This window comes from Camelus dromedarius, chromosome 6 (assembly GCF_036321535.1).
Source record: "Camelus dromedarius isolate mCamDro1 chromosome 6, mCamDro1.pat, whole genome shotgun sequence".
In the NCBI taxonomy this organism is placed as follows: Eukaryota; Metazoa; Chordata; class Mammalia; order Artiodactyla; family Camelidae; genus Camelus; species Camelus dromedarius.
Genome location: NC_087441.1, coordinates 42613511 through 42635625, shown reverse-complemented (window position 1 = coordinate 42635625; position 22115 = coordinate 42613511). Strand labels below are relative to the sequence as shown.

General features: G+C 42.7%; 1 protein-coding gene across 1 annotated transcript; it reads left to right on the top strand.

The window, feature by feature from the left end:
• Nucleotides 1–7963: 7963 nt before the first annotated feature.
• Nucleotides 7964–20865, top strand: CCN6 (cellular communication network factor 6). Its single transcript, XM_010992009.3, is given in 5 exon segments — nucleotides 7964–8011; nucleotides 13325–13622; nucleotides 17209–17451; nucleotides 20604–20635; nucleotides 20637–20865. Coding segments are annotated over 5 exon segments (693 nt in total). The 3' UTR covers nucleotides 20709–20865.
• Nucleotides 20866–22115: the final 1250 nt, after the last annotated feature.

Genomic DNA, 22115 nt, shown 5'->3' with positions numbered 1-22115 from the left:
CCACACTCTGAAAATTTGACACTAGACTCACTTTGGGGGGTCCTTTGTGGATGAACTTCATCAACTGACAGCCCCATTGGGGGTGAGAGAGAGTTCAGTGTTGTTCTGCCAGGTCTTCAGTGAGGATAGCATGTGACAGCAGTCAATTCAATTACATTGCATGCGGATTTGGCTAAGTGGTAGATTAGTGTATTTTTTTATTGGTCTTTTGAAAAATGATTATTACTTCTCTGAATTCAAGTAGTAGCTCTTTAAATGACCTCCAGTGTAATTGGTTGGCTAGATGAACTAGCTCTCCAATTCCTGAAACATACTTACTATAATGGACTAAATGTTTGTGTTCCCTCAAAATTTGTATGTTGATGGTATTAGGAAGCCAGGAGAGCTCTCGCCCTCTTTGTACCAGGTCAGGGTACAGTGAGAAGACTGCTGTCTTTGAACCAGGAAGTGGGCTGTTACCGGAACTTGACAATGGCCCTGATCCCCAAACTCTGAGAAATAATTTCTGTTGCTTGTAAGCCACCCAGTCTATGGTGTCCTGTGTAGCAGCCCCAGGTAAGACGTTGACTGATGCCCATTGCTCATTAAGGGCTGGTGGCTGATGTGGCAGAGGCTATCATTCAGTAGGCCCACAGTGTGTTGTTTGCTTCTTTCCTAACCTGTTAATTCCAATTGATCGTATTCCAAAAAAAATTACACAGATTGACCAAATAGTATTAAAACCAGTGATACATGACTACACAAAGAAAGAGGGCTGTATTACCAATGAAAATTAAGCTTCATGCTTTGGAAAGACTCAGTGAAGGAAAGTCGATTTTAAAAGTGTTGCTGAATTATATTTGATGGTTATTAGTATAGCATCTAGAAAGATTCCTGAGTCAGGATGCTTTGCACTGTCTTTAAATCTCCTTTCACTAAGGAAACTCCGTGAGACAACACAAAAGATGCATTGTGTCTGTGTGGTTTGCAAAGAAAGGAGATAACACAGCACTCTAATCAGCAAATCCATATTCGAAGAAAAGGCACTGGCCAAATAAAAGGATGAGTGAGTGAATATACATTTAAGAAGTTCCCTGTTACAATCAAATGTTGGCTGCGGAAATGTATCATTTGTGCGTGTGATTCTTTTTGTCTGAATGGATTATCGCCCTCTACTGGTCATTAGTGAGGGATGCCAACCGTGGATCGCATGGAGGCCCCACCCACGGGTTCCTTTCAGAGCCCATCTTTTCAGTAAGAATGTGCAGATTTCCGGTTACAATGCCGGCTGAAAATGCAGCCATGCTCACATCAATAGAATGAAGTTATTTTACATCCAAAGTGAGCGCATCTATTTATTTTCTTCTAGTTATAAAATACTGTTTTATAGGTGAGTGATGAACATTACACACCCTCACCCCAACCCCACACGATTTTATTGCCTTTTAATCACACTCGGTAATATTTTTAAATGGATGTTGATTTAAAAGGCGGTTGCCTTCAAGAAATACGGTTGCCATTCTTTGGTGCCGCTGTTAACAATGACAATGCAATGTGAAATAAAAATAATTTTGACTATTGAAAGGCCTAATCTTTTTATGAATGAGAAAAATAACGTGTGCAACAGAGAGCTCTCTCCTCCCACATCAAGGGACTTGGCAAGGAGGGAAAAGGGATGTTGCAGAGACTGCGGGGTACCCGGCGAGATGGCGGCGGGCTCCGCCCACCTCTGCGGCAGCGTTACAACTAGCACTGCAGGGCTCTGCGGCTACGCTGCGCCGCCTTTCTTCCCCGCACTGGGGCCGCACGGGGGAGGAGGGCCGGTACGTTTGCCCAGTGCGCCATCTCGCGTCCGTTGGTGTTCATTGCAGGTTGGATGTGGAAAATTAGAAACTGCAGTCTAAATTGCGCATGGAGCAACACTTCGCCTTCAAAAGGAGATCTGATGTTAAAAGGCGAAAAAAAAAAATAAATGTCTTGTTTATTCATTTGCCTGAAAAACGAATAACTTAAGGCTAGAAATACCAAGTGCCCATCAGGTAAAGTTAAAACAGGGATTAGCAAGAACCTGCCCGTCATTCTATGGGTACCAAGGCTATGTCGCCAGGTCTCATGAGTTTCCACTCTCAAGTGACTCAGTCTAGGAGGGAAAACCCATACAAACATATGTCCAGCTAATTTGAGGTTCATGTTAAGAACGAATACATTTTTAGTATAAATATGTCCTATATATACTAAAAAATTTAACTGGATATTTTATCGTTATTATTATCATACTTTTTATTAGCTAAATCTGGCAGTCCTCCATGGAAACACATGATTGCAATACAGGTTTGACAAAGTCATTAGATATGCACAAAGGGCTTGAAGAACTTAACTCGGCAGTGTTGGTTAGGAAGGCTTCTAAGGGGAGAGTCACTAATGTGAATGGTTCACCAGACCAGTGAACAGTGGGCAGGGTTCTCCTGGTAGAACCACAAAAACAAAGGCAGGAGGCTGGGAAAACTCCAAGCAGAGCAGTTCTGTGCTGCGTAAATGTAGGGGCGAGGAGGGGCGAGGCCCCAGGGAAGGTTGCTGCATCACAGAGGGTCTTCCATTGAGCTAACCAGGAGCAGGATTTTATCCCAGGTGTAAGGGGGTGAAAGAGAAAGGTTTTTAGTAGGATAGTGACTTGGTCAAACTTGTGTTTAAGGAAGATAAATCTGCAGCCGTGTCGAGGATGGATTAGAGGGGTTAAGAAAGCCAGAGATGGGGAGGGCTGGAGGAGACTCTCCAAGGTTAGCGAGCTCATAAGTAGCAGAACTTGGATGTGAAGTCCAGCATCCTGTCAACCTGCCAGCGGGCCTACATGTATAATTGGATTATGATTCACAAATGCCATCATTTTGAAGCTCAGGGATGACACCACAGTATGCCTATTCTCCTTTCTCTGAAAGATGAGCTCCACCCATCTTCAGAAATACAGGAAATACCTTGTCCTCCTCTTCTCTTCCTTCCTGCTTCTCATGAGGCCTCTCAGTGCCTGCATCTGATTAACTCAGCTCCCTTTCCCACACAGGGCTCCCCCTGCAAACCAGTCTAACAGGGCCAAGTGACAAAGTCAATTAGATCCTTTGAGGTATTTGGCCTTGTTTTCCTTGGGCCGCAGCCTGACTTTCTGATGCCCTGGGAATGAGGGCACCTGCTTCTTTTCAAGGAGACTCTGCTGCGAGGCCCACGCAGATGGCAGGGCCAGCGAGTTGTGGTTGTCAGGGGCTGCTCATTCTTGGACCTGGTTCACTACAAGCTGGATGGGAGGCCAAGCAGAGCCAGGCCATCCTGGGACTCTGGCAACCGTTATCCCAGGTGAGGGCGTTGGCAGCACCTTAGCAGGCCTGGTGCAGCCCCGCAGAGAGTGCACAGGTGTTGGTAAAAGAGGTTTGTGTAGGTTAGTGGAGGAAGAGAGAGTAAACCTGCTCTCCCAGTCATGCATCATGAAATTCATGTTGGGATCTCCAGGTGAGAGCTTTGTTTTTAAAAAAAAAAAAAAAAAGCTACATTTAACAGAAGACATACACATAGGAAAGAGGTAAATGAGAAGTGCAACAATTAGTAATAGTTAGAAACAGGGCACAAAAGGATGCAGTGGATAAATTATGCAAGATCATAGACATGACTAGCTTTGGCAGTTTTAGGGTGATTTTAAAAGAAGTCCTTTTAAATACCCAAGAAGTTTGGATTGAAGACCTGCCATTTGACTGTCCTTCAGCACCATGGGGCTGGAATAGCAACTGGCTGGAAGAATCCCCGATTAGAGATCTAGGTGTAGAACCAGCCGGAGGCGGATAGAGAGCTGACGCTGGTATAGACATCCTGGCATGGATTGTGGTTCTGAGGCCTGTGGATTTTCAGGGGCGAGCGCTCACTCCAGGAGAACGGTGGTTTTGTGAGACTAAACAGTATTTGTAGCAAGGCTGAACATGAAGCCACAAATCTGGGAGTGTAGGAAACATCTGTTTCTTCATTTCCTTCAAATTCAAATTTTAATTAATTAAATTAATTAATTAATTAATTAAAATTAAAGTTCACATTTAAGTTAAACCTGGCTCTGAGCCACCCTCCCCCATCTCCATCTGGAGAGACATGTATTATTCTAAGCCGCCGTTGGAGTGTGGCTCCCACCACCACCACCGCCACCATCAGAGGTTAAACAACAATCCAGGAGGCCTAGCTGGTGCCTGGGAAAGAGGCCAGGCCTCTGGTCCACACTTTCCGAGCTGACTGCCCACACCCTGATGGTCCATGTCTGCACTGGCACTGAGGGCTCTGCACCGACACAGAGGGCCTCGGGGAACTCGCACAGAGACAGCCTGAGTGTCCAGTCCCCACCCCCACCCTCCACCCCACCTGCTTCCCTTGCTTCCTCTGTGCTGCCGCAGACTCACTCCCCTCTCCCCTCCCAGCCTCAGCTCTTCAGTGAGATCTAGTTTCCCAAAAGACAAGATAAAGCATTGGCAGCTTCCGTCTTCTGCTTGGAGGATGGACGGAAGGGAATATAAATGGCCTCACTAACTTCTCGAAATTAGAGAGGAGACCAAGGGCGGGGGGAACGTTGAGAACACAATGCAAGTTAGTATCTGGATGAACGATCCTGCTACAGAGCACTGTGTAGTTCACAGGCCACGCAGAGAGGCAGCAGAGCAGGTGGCTTAAACGCTCGGGATCTTGGTTCTACCTCTTGCTCTCCTCAGTTTCCTCAAAGATGGTAGTCAACGGACCCCCCGGCAGGGATGCTGCGAGGATCCGCTGAGTCCATGACGCACACTTTTGGAGCGTTCCTACTCCAGTAATGTCTGTCTCTTCTCTTGGACTGACAATAGTTCCCTCTCCACCATGGATAAGAGAAGGAAAGAAGGACGAGGGGATGAGGGAAGGGAGACTCATCCACTGCTCAGTGTGCTGCAGACCTGTGGCGCTGATCTCTGCCTGCCTAGGTGGCGCAACCTCCCAGGAGAAGGCACTGTTCTAGCCGAGATGATGTCCCTGATAGAAGGATTTCAGGAATCCTACGGCGAGGGCAGTGGGGTGTGCGCTTCACGGAGAGAGCGTGTCACCATCGGAGGTGCGCGTTTTGCCGGTGGAGAGAGCACTGGACCGGAAGTCTTCAGCCAGCTTCCTCTCTCAGCTCTCTGTGCCACCTCCTCACAGGCGTCCTCCCTGCCCCCAATCTAAATGAGCTCCTACCTGTTGTTCTCTCATGTGGTTTCTTGTTCTTTGCTATTAGCTCTTAGCTTGTATTCAGTTTTTAGCCATGGATACTTTGCGTGTTTGTTCAGCGTCTTCTCTCCCCATAGATTATATAGCTCTGGAGGATTACGTGTGTTCTGTTGACCAAGTACAATCACTTAACCTCAACTTTTTACTCTGTTAAATGAGGATGGTAATACGCTTTTGCCTACCTCACTGAGCTGTGAAATTAAAAAAGATAATACATGTGAACTTCCTTATAAATCATGAAACAGGATGCAAACATTGGTTATGCTCAGTGACATGTCTATTTGAATGTGTATCATAAGCCAAACCCCTGTGAAATGAACACCTAGGCAGATGGACATTTTATTAAATGAGATAATAGAGGGAAGCGCTTAGAGCAGGATGTCACCGTGATGGCTCTTGTCATCTAAAGTAGAAGTTGGCAGTCCCAACCTCTAGAAATATCCTATTCACTTAGTCCATCCATAGTAGGCTTGAACTAGCTAAACAGGAGCAAGCCCATGGCTGGAGATGTCCAAACACATGTGACAGCAGGTAATCCAGACCCATCCATTCCATACACTGGGGAATTCCAAGTTCATTCTCAAGTAGGATGTTCCTTCCCTACCAAGAGGCAAGGATGGTGAGTATGACACCTTCCCGGCCCATGGCAGAGAGACTGCAGAGGGAGGGAAGCCATTTCCAGAAAAATGGCTGCTGTTGCCAGCATTTCACAGAGACCTAATGTGGGGAGCATGAATCTCAAGTTCAAACACTAAACAGATGCATGGCATCACATTTGGAATAGGAGGGATGTAGCTGATAATTATGCTAATCCTGGGCTTAGATTCTTCTGCTTTTGATAAACCAGTGACGAAATAAGAAATGATCCTTTCTCGTGGCCCATGTGATGCAGGAATCACTGAGGCTGGGAACCCAAAGGTCAGATGGTGTTAAGCCAGAGAGAGAAAAATAATAGTCAGATTGGACCAATGTGGACCCATCTTCCTTCGCTACGCTGTTCTCGGGAGTCCAAGCTTATACTGCCCCCATATGACAGGCCAGTAAGTCGAGAGATGAGTTGTTGGGGGCAAGGAATGGTGACTATTTGGAAAGCCAGCAGACCTGAGGTAGAAGGTAGTGGACTAGTGTCCCAAAGAACCATCTTCCCAGAGTCAGATTTCAGGTTTCCTTTATGCTAAAAGGAGGAGTGATTTCCTGGTTCTGGCTGGATTCGGAAGGCATGTGTTAATTTCTTCCTTCCCATAGCCATTCACAGGTGGGCCTGGCCAGGATGTTTCCTGTGAACTAAACAAAGGTATTTTAGCTTAACCTCATTACTTGGGAGGCAGGGTTCCCAGAGATGGACCATTATGTATAATTTAAGCTTATAGGCAGCATCCCTTTAGTGATTAACTTGTAATCGAATACAGAGGGTCTTTCCTATTACACAGGTTTTTGTCCTATTTCTCAGGGAGGAGGGAAGGGATAAAGAGTGGACCTCGTAAGTACACTGGGTATTCCTTGTTGTTTGGTGTGTATATAATTATGGGGTAATTGACTACTTAGTAAACTGTGTAGAAGATATGTGTACATTTTATGGAGTCCTTGGTCTCTGAGGACCCCAGATTCCCTGTTGTTGGCCCAGTTTTTTTCCAGGTCTTGGGCTGGTGAGTTCCACTCACTATGTCTTTATACACAGAAACAAAGGTAAGCAGTGAGCCCAGGAGAGGTAAGGTAACAGGTAAAAGGAGGAGAGGTAACAGGTCAAAGGGAATAGAAATCGGCCCTAGGATGGGCCGGGAAGGTGGGCCAGACCCTGGATCCACAAGAAGACAAAGCCTCATGGCAGACGCCTGTCAAGATAACTGGTCAAAGACCAAGGTCGAGAAAGTCGGGTACGAGGTCACACACAACTGGACACAGGAGATGGGCTGGTGACTACACAGGCCAGGGGAGGGGGCAGAATTAGAAGGATAGGGGGACACAAATCTGTAATAATTTTTTAAAAAATCTGAATTTGTTAAATGAATGACAGCCACTAGTGCAGTTGTTTTACCCTAGCTCCAAAAGATTGGGGTTAACTTTACTCTCATGAGGCCCTGACCACAGAAGGGGGCTTCCCCTCAGGCCAGGCACCTCAAGCAGGCGTCCACCTGTGTTCCATCTACATTTCCCCAAACCTAATCCATCTGGTGTGAGTGACGCGCTGTAGTAGAGGTAAGTATAGGGCACAGCGATTAGAAGCTGGGGGAGTCAGGAAAGGCCTGTGGGATCCTGTTCGGGACGTGGAGGGAGAAGCCCCAGCGCAGGCTGTGATGCGACCGCTGCGGGCAGAGGTCAGGCCAGTACCCGCCAGGGGAAGCAAGCAGCACAGAGAGGGCCTGGGGCAGGCCAACTCAGACGAGAGGCTGAGGCTAAGGAGGGAAAATTCATCTAACTTCATCATTTTGCCCAAGGCTGGGCTCTGATCTCTAGGAGCGGGTAGAACAGTTACTCAAACAGAAGTCACCACTGATCTGCCCTTCTCAGCCTGGGAGGAGCGCGCCCCAGGCCACCGCGGAGGTAAATAAGAGAAGAGTCGCCTGAAAGTAAACAGGGTATTAAAAGGGATCCGGGAAAGCAGAGTCTGAAAGCAGGAGCACCAAGTCAGGAGCTGGGAGGTGGAGGCGTGGGTCCTTCCGCCAGGAGACAGAGGAGAGCTTTGTGCGGCGCCGGCCTCCCATCTCCAGCTGCGGCGCGGGCCGGGGACATGCGGGGCCCGCTTCTCTCCACGCTCCTCCTGGCTGCTCTGTCGCAGGTAGGTCCTGGCTTTCACGCCACTCCTGCCCCCAGGGACTGCGGCAGCTCTTATTTCTCCAGGTCAAAAATAAAAAGGCAGGCGAAGATGGGGGGAGAGAAGGGATGCATTCCTTGTGGAAATACTTGCAGACGAGTGGGGAGCCATTTTTCCTCTCCACAGCAAGTCCTGTTTTAGTTCATTAGCTTCAGGAAAGAGTGGAAAACTTTTCTCCCTTTCAGGTAAGGGCACTTAATCCTGCTTCTGATGTGTTTGAACAGCTCCCAAATTTTCATAAGATGTATGGTTTGGCGGGGCCTGACACGCACGCGTGCTCGGGGAGCTGCAGCCCAGCGCGGCGGGTGGGGTGAGCGGTGCCCCGCGGTGGGCGCGCGGCCAGGGCTCAGCTCCCCGCGGTTGGAGCAGAATGTGCCTGGAGCCACTGGAAAAAGTGATCCTGACGACTTCCTTCAGCTAAGCCTGTCCTTGTTTGAAAGGAGCGCTTGGGAACAAACATGTGTATTTTTAAAACATTCTATTACTTAGTCTTTTCTTAACCCATGTGTTTCTCACTTTTCATGAAAGGGAAGCAGTCTGCAGAGACTTTGAAATATTTCAAGCAGCAGACCAAAGGGACGTTTAATTTAATATGAGCAAGTCGTTGCCTTAGTATTTTTTTTTAAGAAGATCGAAACAAGGTGACTTATTTATGGATTTATTTACATGGTGGAGGTTATTGCTAGACCAGAGGACAGAGCTTTGGAAACCTGGTGGTTTAGGAAACAGGGACGAGTCTGTGGTTGATCGGGACAGTAAATGGTAGGTTATTTTAGAAAACAAGGGACTGAAAATTGTTTTTGTTATAAAGGGAGAGATTTAAAATTTTAAAAGGATCGTAGCAAGGATGTCAGTGGTACTGTTAATGGGGAGGGGTGTTTTTCCCCAGTGGGGGTGAGATGGGACTGCTTGTTTCCTGTTCCACCATTCTTGGAAAAGGCCTGTCATTTTCCTGGATTGAGAACTAAAACATATCTCTAAACAGCAAATATTCCAACATAAATATGCCCAAAATAAAAACAAAAGCAAACACACAAAAAAAGGTTATAGATAGAGCAACAAAAAAATATTATTTTCCTTAACTTTGCCATTGTGAATTTCTGAAGGCTCTGATAATACCTACCTTTTACTGAACACCTAGCATGTGCCAAGTAGTATGCCAGGCACTTTAGTCATGAACTTCATCCTCAAAATAACCTTGCAAAGTGGATATTATTAGTCCTGTTTTACAGAGGAGGGTTGAGGCTTAAAGATCAAATAAATGAAAGTTATCTAAGATCCTAGCTATACATAAGCTCAGCTCTGTGGTCAAGGCCCTCGTTCCTTCTGTGTCGTCATTCTGATGATTCTTTTGTTGTTGTGAGATTTTGATTTTGAAAACAATCAAAAGGTCCAAAGAAAAGATAAGAAATATATATAATCCTTTTTATTTACCACATATTTGCCATTTCCAGGACCCTTCATTTCTTCCTGTATTTCTAAATTGCAATCTTTTGTAATTTTCCCTTCAGATTGAAGAGCTTCCTTTAGTACTTCTTGTAAGGCAGGCACACTAGCAACAGTTTCTCTCAGTTTTTGTTTATCTGGAAATGTCTTAATTTCACCTCATTTTTGATAGTTTCACTGGAGATAGAATCCCAGGTTGACAGTTTTGTTTTTTCTTTTTAGTATTGTCTCCTGGTGTCTTGTTCTCCTTCTCCTCCTTTTTAAAAAGACCTAATTTTTAAGGGCAGTTTTTGGGTTACAGAAAACCTGAGAGGCAGGTACAGAGATTTTCTGTATACTTCCTGCCCGTACAAGTGCAGAGCCTCCCCCCATTATCCACATCCCCTGCAAGAGTGTTACATTTGTTGTAACTGATGCACCCCCACTGACAACATCATAACTGCCCAGAGTCCTTCGTTTTCATTAGCATTCATGCTTGGTGTTGTACATTCTATGAGTTTGGACAAATGTATAATGACATGTATCCACCATTACATTGTCGTGCAGAGTATTTTCTCTGCCCTAAAAATCCTCTGTGCTCCACCTCTGTGCTCCTCCTAACCCTTGGCAGCCATGGATCTTTTTGTCTCCATAGTTTTGCCCTTTCCAGAATGTCATGTATTTGGAATCATACAGTATGTACACTTCAGATTGCCTCCTTTCACTTAGAAATATGCATGTCTTTTCATGGTTTGATAGCGCATTTTCTTTCAGCACTGAATAATATTCCACTGTCTGGAGGTACCACTCACCTACTGAAGGATGTCTTGGTTTCCTCCTTTCAATAACAAGTCAGATCTTGTTTTTATTGTTATTCTTTTGTGTGTAATACTCCCCCCTTTCTCAGGCTGATTTCAAGATTTTTCTCCTTATCTGTGGTTTTCAACAGTGTTACCTTGTGACCTCAGATTATGTAGAAGTGCTTCAATACTGGAAAGGTGATCAGGTGTCCCCAGGTGGGCAGTTTTGGGAGTGGGCACTTCGTTAGAGGGAGCAACATGAGGAAAAACATGGAGGAGAAACCGACCTGGCGCATTAGTACACTGCACGGCATAGGAGGAGACGGCACTGAGCGCCACGGCTAGAGAGAACAGCACACAGAGGGCTTTAGACACCGTGCTCAGAAGTCTGGGCTGTGTACTGTTGACAGTAGAAGGAACCACTGATGGGCTTTGAGGAGTAAAATCAGATATGTTTTTTAAAGAGATACTCCCAGCTGTGACATAGATTCATTGGACAAGTCATTCTTGAGGGTGGGAGAGCAGTTAGAAACTTGCTACAAGAGCACTTAGCAGCAGTGAAGATGGGAAAGAGTGACTAGTTGTAGGGCTGTGAGGAGAATAGGCAGGATGGGTCACTGAATGACTTTGGGGGGTCGGGGTGGGGAGGGTGACATGGATGACTCCTGGATTCTAACTCCAAAGTACAGAGAAGCTGTCTCAGGTGGGTGGGGCAATAAGTTTGGGATGTAAGTTTTCTCAGTAGGACCATCTAGTGAAGATGTCCATTTGGCAGTCAGCTGTATGGGTCTGAGCTCAGTGGAGAAGTCCTGGATGGAAATTTAGATTTAAAGCTGCATACGGTGGAAATTGAAGGCAAGGAGGTGGACAAGATGGCCAAGAGACAGTGTGCAGAGTGAGAACAGCAAAACATGAAGGTCATGAAATACTTGTAAACCCAAATCAGGGTAACAGGAGCCTGCAAAGGAGACTGAGAAAGTATGTTTAGAAATGGGGGCAGAACTGGGGAGGCTGGTGCCTTGAAAGCCAAGGAAGAGGATTGATTGAGAGTCAAAGACCTTAGATGGGTGGGGCAAGGAGAGGGCCAAGAAGGTCCATGAACATGAGCCCAGCTGAGAGGCCACTGAACCTGGCTAGGGGTCCCTGGTAACCACGGCTGAACCCAGGCAAGGTTGAGAAGTGGACACTCATTCACTATTTCTAGCCTCGTTCTTTCTACTCCCTTCTACATTTGAAATTTCCATTTCCCCTCCTCCTCTTCCAGAAGTGCAGCACTGTATCCTCAAAGTCTATTTTCACATTGTATATTCAACCTGAATAGTAGCTGAACACATTACTCTGGGGGTTATGTGTTTCATAAGAAAAAAGACTGAGGGATTAATGGTGGAATTTCAAACGGATACTTTTAAATGTAGAGTTTTTGAGTTGGAAGGAGATTTAGATCTCTGGATCAATCCAACTGCCAGTCCATGAAATAAAAATGGAGAGTTAATTACAGAAATTACTTGCCAGGCACTGTGCGAAGTGCTAACAGTACACTAGCAAGTCAACTTGCAGTCCCTGAGGCTGGGTAGCTTTATGGTGAGTGGAGAGGCACTTAAACATATAATTTCAGTACACAGACATGTAAAAGGGAGCATGGAGAGGTTACAGAAAGTTCTGGAAAAGGTGATAACTCAGTGAAGGAGTCGGGGCAGGTGAATAAGATTTCAAGCAGAAGGCACAGCATCAGATATGCACAGAATCACAGATACTTTCACTTGCTGGAAGCTAAGGAACTCAAGAGACCAGGAGGGTCCTGAATGAGGAGGGTCCTGAATGCTGTGCTCAGGGGCCTGCACTTGCCTGCAGGTCGGTGACTTTAGGTGTGACGGATGAAGGAGGTGGAGCAGATGAGGTTGACCTTCAGCTTCCTGGCTTGGGGAACTCAGTGGACGGTGCCACCATTCATAAAAGTGGAGATGATTAGTGGAGGAGCAGTTTATTGGGGGAAGGGAGATGGTGAGGTGCCGTGGGACATCCAAGTGGGGTGTACCCAGCAGAAATGAATGAGTTCATTGTGAGGTTAGGGGGAGAGTCTAGGCTGGTGAGGAGAAACAGATGCAGAGATTCAGTGATCAGTTCAATATCAAAGCTAGTTTGTGGCCAGACCCTGGCCTGGGGAAGGGAGGAGGGTAAGGATTGAGAGCCCAGGCTCTATGATCCACCTGCCTGGTTTAAGTCCCTCTTCTACTAGACATTTACCTCGAGCAGATTAAATAATCTGACCCTCATGGTCCTCATTTATTGCATGGGTTGTATGGTTTCCTATTGGTATTGTAACAAAAGGCCATAATCTTTGTGGCTTAAAACAGCACGAATTTACTATCTTACAATTCTGGACATCTGTAGTCTGAAAATAGGCCATACAGAGCTGAAATCAGGGCAGGGCTGTGTTCTTTCTGGGGAGTCTGTGGGAGACTCTGTCCTTGGCCTTTTCCGGCTTTAAAAAGCTGCCCACATTCCTTGGCTCAGGACCCCTTTCAGCAGTGGCATCTTGTCTACCCCTGCATCTACCATCACATCTTCTCTGGCACGCCTGTCTCTCTCTTTCCCTTGTAAGGAAGAGTAGATTAGAGGGGGAAATTGGGAGTTTGTTTGGGGTCATGTTCAGTTTGCGATGCCTGGCAAGTACCTAAGTGGAGATCTGTGAAGGAGGCAGTTTGAGTTCATGAGAGAGGCCTGGGTAGAGATCAGAGACACAGTGAAGGGAGGTACTTCTGAAGTCTTACCCACAGGGGGCACCACTGTTGAGAGATGAAGGTGATGAGAAGAAACCAGTAAAAGAAACTGAGAAGGAGCCATCAGTGAGAAAGGAGGAGCAGGAGTCATACATTGGAGGCTGAGTGCAGAGAAGTTTTAAGAGATTGATCATGTCAAAAACTGATAGATATTATTATTGTTACAACTCACTGCCCCATTCTAGCAATTTTCGAGAAATCCTATTTCTAATAAAACTTCTGGAATTAGTTTGAGGAACCATTTCTAATCTCAACTTTACTGTCAAATGAAGTTCTGCTGCAGGGCCCAGGGTACTGGGCTGCTCGACACGGCACCTGAAGGAAGGCCTGGAGAAGCGTCAGAAGTGCACCATCGTAAACAGTTTTGTCACTGGCCCTGTAGATGCCCTCGTCAGAAGCCCAGTTGCCCTCCTGGAGTGAGCTTGGTGAGAGATGGCTGTGGATGCTGTAAAATCTGTGCTAAGCAACCAGGGGACACCTGCAACGAAGCTGACCTCTGTGACCCCCACAAAGGGCTGTACTGTGACTACTCAGCAGACAGGCCTAGGTACGAGACCGGAGTGTGTGCATGTAAGTATTTCCTTCTGGGCCAGCTGGAAGATGTTGAATCTAGACAGGATTTTTTTCCTCCAATTGTTAATTTGGAACAATCAGCTTAGTCTGACTATGAGGTGGGTTTGGTTTTCATGCACCAATAAGACTGGCTTTGTCATGCTGGACACCATGTGAAATGAGCAGGTATTTACACATGTTCAGAAACCTGCTATTTTTATTGCATTGAAATGATCTTGCAGTTCTTCTCAAGTAATTGCTTTTAATGATAAAAATAGGAGAAACTAGGTACATAGAGTCTGACTTCTTAAAGTGCCACAAAATGACATCTTTTGTTAATACTGTCAAAAAACAATGTAAATTCAGCCTTTTCTGTACTAAAAACAATCTCGCTTAACATGTAAGGATACATACCTAATATTCAGACAGACTGCTTTAATCTCATACTTCCCAACTATCAAGTTACTGTGCTTGTTACTGAGGCAGATTTGTAAAAAGGAAGGTAGGGGTACCCTAAGTGACAACCAGACCCTCAGCGTTATGGATCTTAGCTCTGGAGGCTGCTTGAGACCATCTAAACCTACAATAACACCTTGGAAATAATTCAGGATGCTGATTTATTTAGGATTAAAAAATAAAACTTCTCAGGGAAGAGAAATAACTTCTGTCAGCTGGGCAGTTGAGTTTCTCTGTGGAAAAGCCTAAATGGGAAGGCAAATTACTGGCTGAAGTTCGACTGAGCATGGAATGGGAACACAGCTTTGGAGGTGGGCTGAATGTGGAACCATTCCAGTTTGATAGCCTGATGCCCCTGTCAGCACTTTATTACACTGGTTAAGAATGTAGGCTTTGGGCTCAAATTCTGAGCTCTGTCTGCTGAGTGACCTTGATCAAATTGCTTAACCTCTCTGTGGCTTAATTATATTATATGCACTTCCTATCTTATAGAGTTGTTAGAAGGATCAAATGAAATAATGAAATAAAACCCAAAACACCTAGCACAATATCTGATGTACAGTAAACTCTCAAAAGTGTTAGCTATTACTTACGGAAATTTAAGAGGGAAAACATGACCTATCAGACTCTGGCATTCAGGACACCCCTTTCTCCCAAACAGTGCTGGGCAAGTTATTTCATTAACCTAACAAAGTCTTAGCATCCACTGCTGAGCCAGGCAACATGACCAGCAGCTGAGGACACCACAGGGGAAAAAAGATACAGGCCCTGCCTCCACAGCGTCACAGTTTATTGTGTCAGATGGATCTTTCCACAAGTAATTTCACGTGCAATGTGATGAGTATTTTAACAGAGCATAGCCATGAGGATGGGGTGGGGATGATCTCTGACTGGGGTCACAAACTATGGCACAGGGACCAAACCTGGCCTACAGTCTGTTTCTGTAAATAATGCCTCATCGGAGCACAGCCACACCAGTTCAGTTACATATGGTCTGTGGCTGCTTTACAACAGCAGGTCCAGTAGCTGCAACAGAGACTGAATGGTCTATAAAAGCTAAGATACAACTTTACAGAAAATGTGCTGATTCGTGATATAAAACAATGGTTTTTAAGCTTTTTTTTTTTTTTTGTCTGAGGATCCCTTTAGTCTTAGAAGTCAATGAGGACCCAAAGAGATTTTGTTTATGTGAGTTATCTGTTGGTATTTAGTGGATTAGAAATGTAAAAATATTTACATTTACATGATGTACATGATATTTACTAATTCATTAAAAAATAACAAACCCATTGCAAAATAATAGGAATAATATATATGTGAAAAAAATTTATTTTCAAAAGAAAAATTTAGTGAGAAGAGTGGAAATGGAATTGTTTCACATTTTTGCAAATCTCTCTTAAGGTCTAGCTTAACAGAAGATAGCTAGACTCACATCTGCTTCTGCATTCAGCCTATTGCTGTATGTTGTATTGGTTTGAAACATATGAAAGGATTCCAGTCTCACAAAGATTTATCTTTGGAAAAGGAAGGAATATTTTAATATACTTTTCAAATAACTGTGAGTATTCTTTTTGGGTATTGTATTAAAATTTGAGAAATGGAGTTTCTTAAATTAGCTGTATCACATGGAATCTGAAACTGTATTAATAAGCTTGTCAAATTCTGTGATTTTAAAATACACTAGTCTATCCAAGACCTATTTGGAATGGGGCTTTTCTTCGTGCATAATTTTGTAATACCACTGCATTAATTATTTGGAAAATATCAGTTGGGAACAATGGGTTATGTAGATTTTTTTTATAAATCACATTAATATCCATGTCATCAGAAAAGTCTACATATTAGGTAGCTATAAAGATCTCAGTGGTGGATACAAGTTTTCCAAAATTCTAATTTTTGCTTGAAAGCTTGAATTCTATCATTGGCAACAAGTACTGTTCATTGTTTTCCTTGAAGTGACAGGCTCACTTTGTTGATAATTCAAGAAAACGTCTGCCAAATACCCAAGTCTGAATAATCATGATTTATCTGTCAGTCATTTCTTCAGGGGAAATTACCACTAAAAAAGTATTTAGTTCAGCTCACAACTCAAACAATAACACAGGTGCTTTTCCTCAAGATAACTACTGCACTTCGGTATAATCTCTAGAGAAATGCTCTATATATGCTTCCTGTTTTGTCACACAGAATATTAAACATGTATTTGATAAGATCTAATAAAATTAGTAATTTTTACTATATCATTAAGGCCATTCTTAGGTAAAACCAAAAACTTAAAAAAAATTTTTTTGTGTGCAGTAAGGTAATTAGGTTTATTTATTTTTAATGGCAGTACTGGAGATTGAACCCAGGACCTTGTGCATGCTAAGTATGTGTTCTACCACTTGAGCTGTACCCTCCCTGATTAAAACCTTTTTTTTTTAAGTACATTAATGTATAAGTGCACAGCAAGGAAAATACAGTGACAACCTGTACAGTTTGATTCATGCTCAGGTGCCAGCAGCAGTTTTAGCCACCACTGCTTTTGCACCATCAGTGCAAATATCAACACAGTGAAGACATCAGTCACATCTTAGTATTCTAAAAAGTTTTGACCTCGCAGATTCTGTGAAAGGGCCTCAGTTACTCCCAGGGGTTCACAGTCCCACTTTGAAAACTGCTGATCCAGGTCAAGAATCCCTCCAAGGAAGTGAAAGTTTTTTCTAATTCTCTTAACAAAAAAAATCAGTTACTATGCAGTATTGTGATTAAGCAAATTATGATTTCTTCATCCATTCATGTACCCTAACTTCCTAGGAATATATCCCAGCTTATTGTTGGAGCTGTGTCTTGCCAGCCATCAACCCAACTCTGAGGTTTACGATCATTATCTCACTTCTAGAGTCATAGTGATTTTTTAACTTTACTTCAGAACAGGAAACAGGGTCTTAATTACAAAGGTGACCATTTGGGGCTAATAGCCTGGGATATAATAAAAATGTCTCATTTTCACTTTTAACAGATGTCTGTGAAGGAGGTTCCAGCTGGTGCCTAGAAGTTGAGAACTATACTTCATAAAGGAGATAGCAATTTCGTCTGTGGTTTATAACTGGAGGTCTAGACTATCAGTTGTGGCTTTTGGGGTGATTTTGCTCTTTTCTCTTTTCAGACCTTGTAGCTGTGGGATGTGAGTTCAACAGGGTTCATTATCATAATGGCCAAGTGTTCCAGCCCCATCCACTGTTCAGCTGCCTCTGTGTGAGTGGGGCCATTGGATGCACACCTCTGTTCATACCAAAGCTGGCTGACAGTCACTGCTCGGGGGCTAAAGGTGGAAAGAAGACTGATCAATCAAAATGTGGCCTGGCATCGTCACAACAGCAGCTTTCAACAAGCTACAAAACAATGCCAGGTGCTCATAAGTAGAACTGTTTCTCATGTGTGGCTTCGCCTGGTTCTTGTCCATGTCCCTGTTCTGTAGTGAAGGTACCCAGTTAGTACTTGCTGACTGGTGGTCAGTGTGAGACTGAGTGTGCTGTCGTGCCCAGTCTCTGCCTCAGGCAGGTATGCTCTAAATGTCTGAAAAAGGGATTTTTATACTATTCTAGATTTTTCCAGTGAACTATTTCAGTTTTCAAAAGCTCTACTAGGTCAGGAAAACTCTTCTAAAATCTTACCACCTCTGCTTATTTCCATTTAACCTCTTCTCAGGAAAACTGACTTAATACTGTTCAAATGCACCCTGGTCTGGAAAAACTTTTATTTGTATCATTATATTATGGGCAAGAAGTGTGAGGTTCCAGTTCCAGAAATTTCCAAAGGCAACTTTTCTATATGATAAAAGCAGAAATGGAAGGCTACTGATGGAAAATATTTGAATTTGTAAATATTATTTCTAAAAACAGAGAAAACTGCTGATAAAAAATTTCCCTTTCATTTACTCTGAAAGTAAAGCTTAACAATTACCAACCACTCTCTCTAAATAAATGGACACACGGGCATTTTTGAGTAGGTTACCCAGGTATGTGTGGTCAGAAACTTGTAATGAGATTCTTTATTACTCATCTGGAGAACCTGGCCATTTACAGTTGGTATCAGTATATTCATAAACCTTGTATCCTGGTCTGCTCTAAGCTAGCATCTTATTGAAGTGCCAGGAATTTTTGGAGACAGGAGTTTCAAAATGCCAGCAAATGAAGCAGAGGTGAGAAAGGACTCAAAAGGGACAACGTTGATGATAACTGGTTATCTGTGTTGTCATCCAGAAATCAAGAATGCCTTCTTGAAATTTAAAGCTTAAGGAATGAAAAGTACCATAGAAACACAGAATATTTATGTATGCTAAAAACTCTAAATTCACTTATATGGATATTTAATAAAAGTAACTACAATCAGAGAAATAAGTTTTAGATATTTGAAAACTGACTCTTATATTTAATAAAAGTAACTACAATCAGAGAAATAAGTTTTAGATATTTGAAAACTGACTCTTGAAAATTGAACTCCTTTGGGAGTTCAATTATACCAATTGATTGGAAAAAATTTCCCAGGTTGAGAATTTGCATTTACCATACATAGTTATTCAGCTAACAGCATGATAGTAATAATACTCTAAAACTTTTGAAATTATAAGTCCCCATTTTTTTTTCCCAAAACGTACAACAGTTGGTTTTCTGCATTAGATCTGAGTGACTCAGTACAAGTTCTTAGAACCTGTGCGTGAGGCTCCCTGGTGAGAGGCTACCTTAAAGCAGTAGTTGTCCACAAGTGAAGACCTTTGGATAAAGGTCAAGTTGGTCTCCTCTGTGAAGTTAGAGCAATCTCATTGTATTTACTTGGAACCTGGCTGGAGGAGGCATCAGATGGTCATTCTTAGTGGTTAGTGTTTTTGCTACAAAAAAATCTCTCCTCTGCTTAACTTCAAAACTGTATTTATGCGCCCAGACAGGAGTTTAGCTTTTAAAATGAAGCACAATGACACACACAGGCTTTAAGATACATTTGTGATAGTAATTTATAAATGTAGTTAATTCCAGATGGTCTCTGGTTGGACTCTAGCTTTTGCTTGGTTAGCAGGAAGCATGCAGTGACTGCTGCCCTCATGCTTTTTTCACTGCTCATCAGACACTAAACCTTTGCTTTAAAAACCTCTTCTGGCTTCTTGCTTTTTAATGGAATGTTAAGCAAATTTCTAAACTGCAGCTCTTGGCGTAACTTTAAGTGGGGTTACCGGTAACACGATAATCTAACCTCCCTTTATTTATTGCAGATGCGTGCCAGGCTTTTAATCTGCTTCCTGCGCTGTGGTCTTTAAACTGTTGCCTACATTCCAGGTATCTCCGTGTTTCCTCCCCTTCAGTGCTATGTGCAATTGAAGATCCTACTGTAATAACACTGAATGTGGTATCAAAGTATTCTTTTATTCAGAGATAGCACATACTTCAAAGTGACTGATATTTCCTATCAAGAAAGCATTTTTTAGGGGAGTCTTTTAAAAATTGGCCTTTAAAAGTAATGTAGCAAGAATTTTGCTGTATTCAATTGCAAACTCAAATCACCACCTTGCTCCCGAAGCATCCACTTTAGGATGTGTATTAACCTGTAAGAAATACTTTGAGACAATGAACCAATATGTAGTTTGCTTAAAATGAACCAAGTGCCTGATTCATGAGCATACAAGGAGCTCCCAATGGATTTACAAGGAGATGGAAGAGTTACTGTACCCTCTTTCTATTTTCATTATTCACCCCCTTCCCCTCCCTTGTTGCTCCTAAGCTGCAGGGAGTGAAGGGGACTCCATCTGTCCAACCCACTCACCCACAGATCTATCCATCCATCCACCCATCCATTCCCCATGTTTCTGAAGTGATAATGAAATGGCTCACCAACAGAGGGAATACCATAGGCCTGATACCATAGGGAATGTAACAATTAGGCTGAATGCATAAAATAGAATGGACATTTTCCATGACTTAGTCTATGATTATTTACATTTGTTCAGTGTAATGTAGAGAATTTTCTAAAAGACTGGATTGAAAAAAGTGGAGAAAAAAACAACTGGTCTCACTGATAGCTGAATTCTCAAATGTAACTCTTCTATCGTAGCTTTTAACATATCGCAAAGTTTAACATTAAGACCACGTTGTTCCAAAGATTATCTTGAATTCCCTAATCCTACTAATGTCTGTTTCCATGTCTGTTAGAAATAGTATCAAGCATGAGGCAAGAACCAGAGAAAAGACAGATATCCATCAGCATATAAACCTGAGTTAGTACTCAGAGGATTGGCCAAGCAGAAAGAAGCAAATGGGTACATTACTCAGTTTTTCAAAAAGTATTTTTATTCCTCCTAAGATATTGGACTGTAACACTTGATTGAAAGGTGATTTGGAAGTGGAAAAAAGAGAGAATGATAAATTAGACCATAAGCTTATTTTATTCTGAATTATATTCTATAAAGGTTCAGATCTATTAACTCTTAACAATGATTAAAAATTATCTACATGAGTATATATATATATATATACACACACACACACACAAACATATACTTCTTTACTTTAGCTTATAGGAATCTCCCACTTATATGGAAAAGAAAATGTCTTGTGCAAGCAACAAAGTGGACCCCTTGCTCCAGAACATGTGGGATGGGAATATCTAATAGAGTAACCAATGAAAATAGCAACTGTGAAATGAGAAAAGAGAAAAGACTGTGCTATATTCAGCCTTGTGACAGCAATATATCAAACATGGTAAAGGTAAGGTTTAGCGTTAACTTTATTATAATCCAATATTAAGACCCCTGAAAAGTATGTGTGAATGTGTGTTTAAGGCATGAACGGTGTTTGTTAATAAAACCACCTTATTATAACTCTTAAAGTCAGACTATCTTGGAGGAAAGCAGGTATTAATCTAACTGTACTTTGTGTGAAAAGTTTTATGAGAGGGGTCATGATACCCTGTTGATTCTAGACACTCTAGTAGTGTGGGTCTTGATCAGCCTGATTTGTTGTGGTTGGTACCCCACCATGTGTGTGTGTGTTTTTTTTAAGAGTAGATCCGTTTCCATTTCAGATTCTGACTTTTTTCTATTTGAATTTCATGTAGTGGAACCAAAGCCACTAATAAAAGATTTTGGCTGATACATCATAATTATGAAAACAGACATTATAAACATCAGAGAAGTTCTGATCTTAGATATGTATCACCAACATGGAGAGCGAACCACACCATTTCCAAAACGCTTTGCTTATCTAGTACATGCCAAAGGACTATGATATGATATTTTAAGGTTGCTTTGTATAACTAGACCCAGTCCTACTTCTGGAACTTGGCAAGATGAATGTCTCAAGAGTAGTTTTTAGAAACGCTACAAAACCAGTCTTATTCCCAAAAAGTTATTCCCTATCACATTAGGAAGCTGACAACTCAATTTCAGAGGGATTAAGATGTTTTTTATTCATCTATCCATCTACTCAAAACTGTGTTTGAGAATTTGCTAAGTCTTAGGTAAATAAATATTTAATAAGACATGGCCCTTGATACTAAACAAAATAGAAATTTTCATTTATTGTGGAACTAAGTCAAGGGTAGACAGCAAAAAACATTAGGAAATGGGTCCTATAATCTATATGATGGAAGAAGAACAGGGAGGACTTAAAACTTCCTCTGGTGAGAGGGGATTTTAAAGGTAGAGAGGGCTGGATGTCACTAAATAGCAACTGTTAATGCCCCGAAAATAATTATGTTTGTATTTGTATTCTATAAAGTGTCACTTTTCTGAACCCTTGTAATGAAGTTTAAAGAGTGACTGCTTAATGTCATGTATCTTTTCAGATCCCCAAAGGAAAAACATGCCAACCTACTTTCCAACTCTTCAAAGCTGAGAAATTTGTCTTCTCTGGATGCTCAAGCACGCAGAGTTACAAACCCACTTTCTGTGGAGTATGCTTGGATAAGAGATGCTGTGTCCCTAACAAGTCTAAAATGATTACTATTCAGTTTGATTGCCCAAATGAAGGGTCATTTAAATGGAAGATGCGGTGGATTACATCTTGTGTATGTCAGAGAAACTGT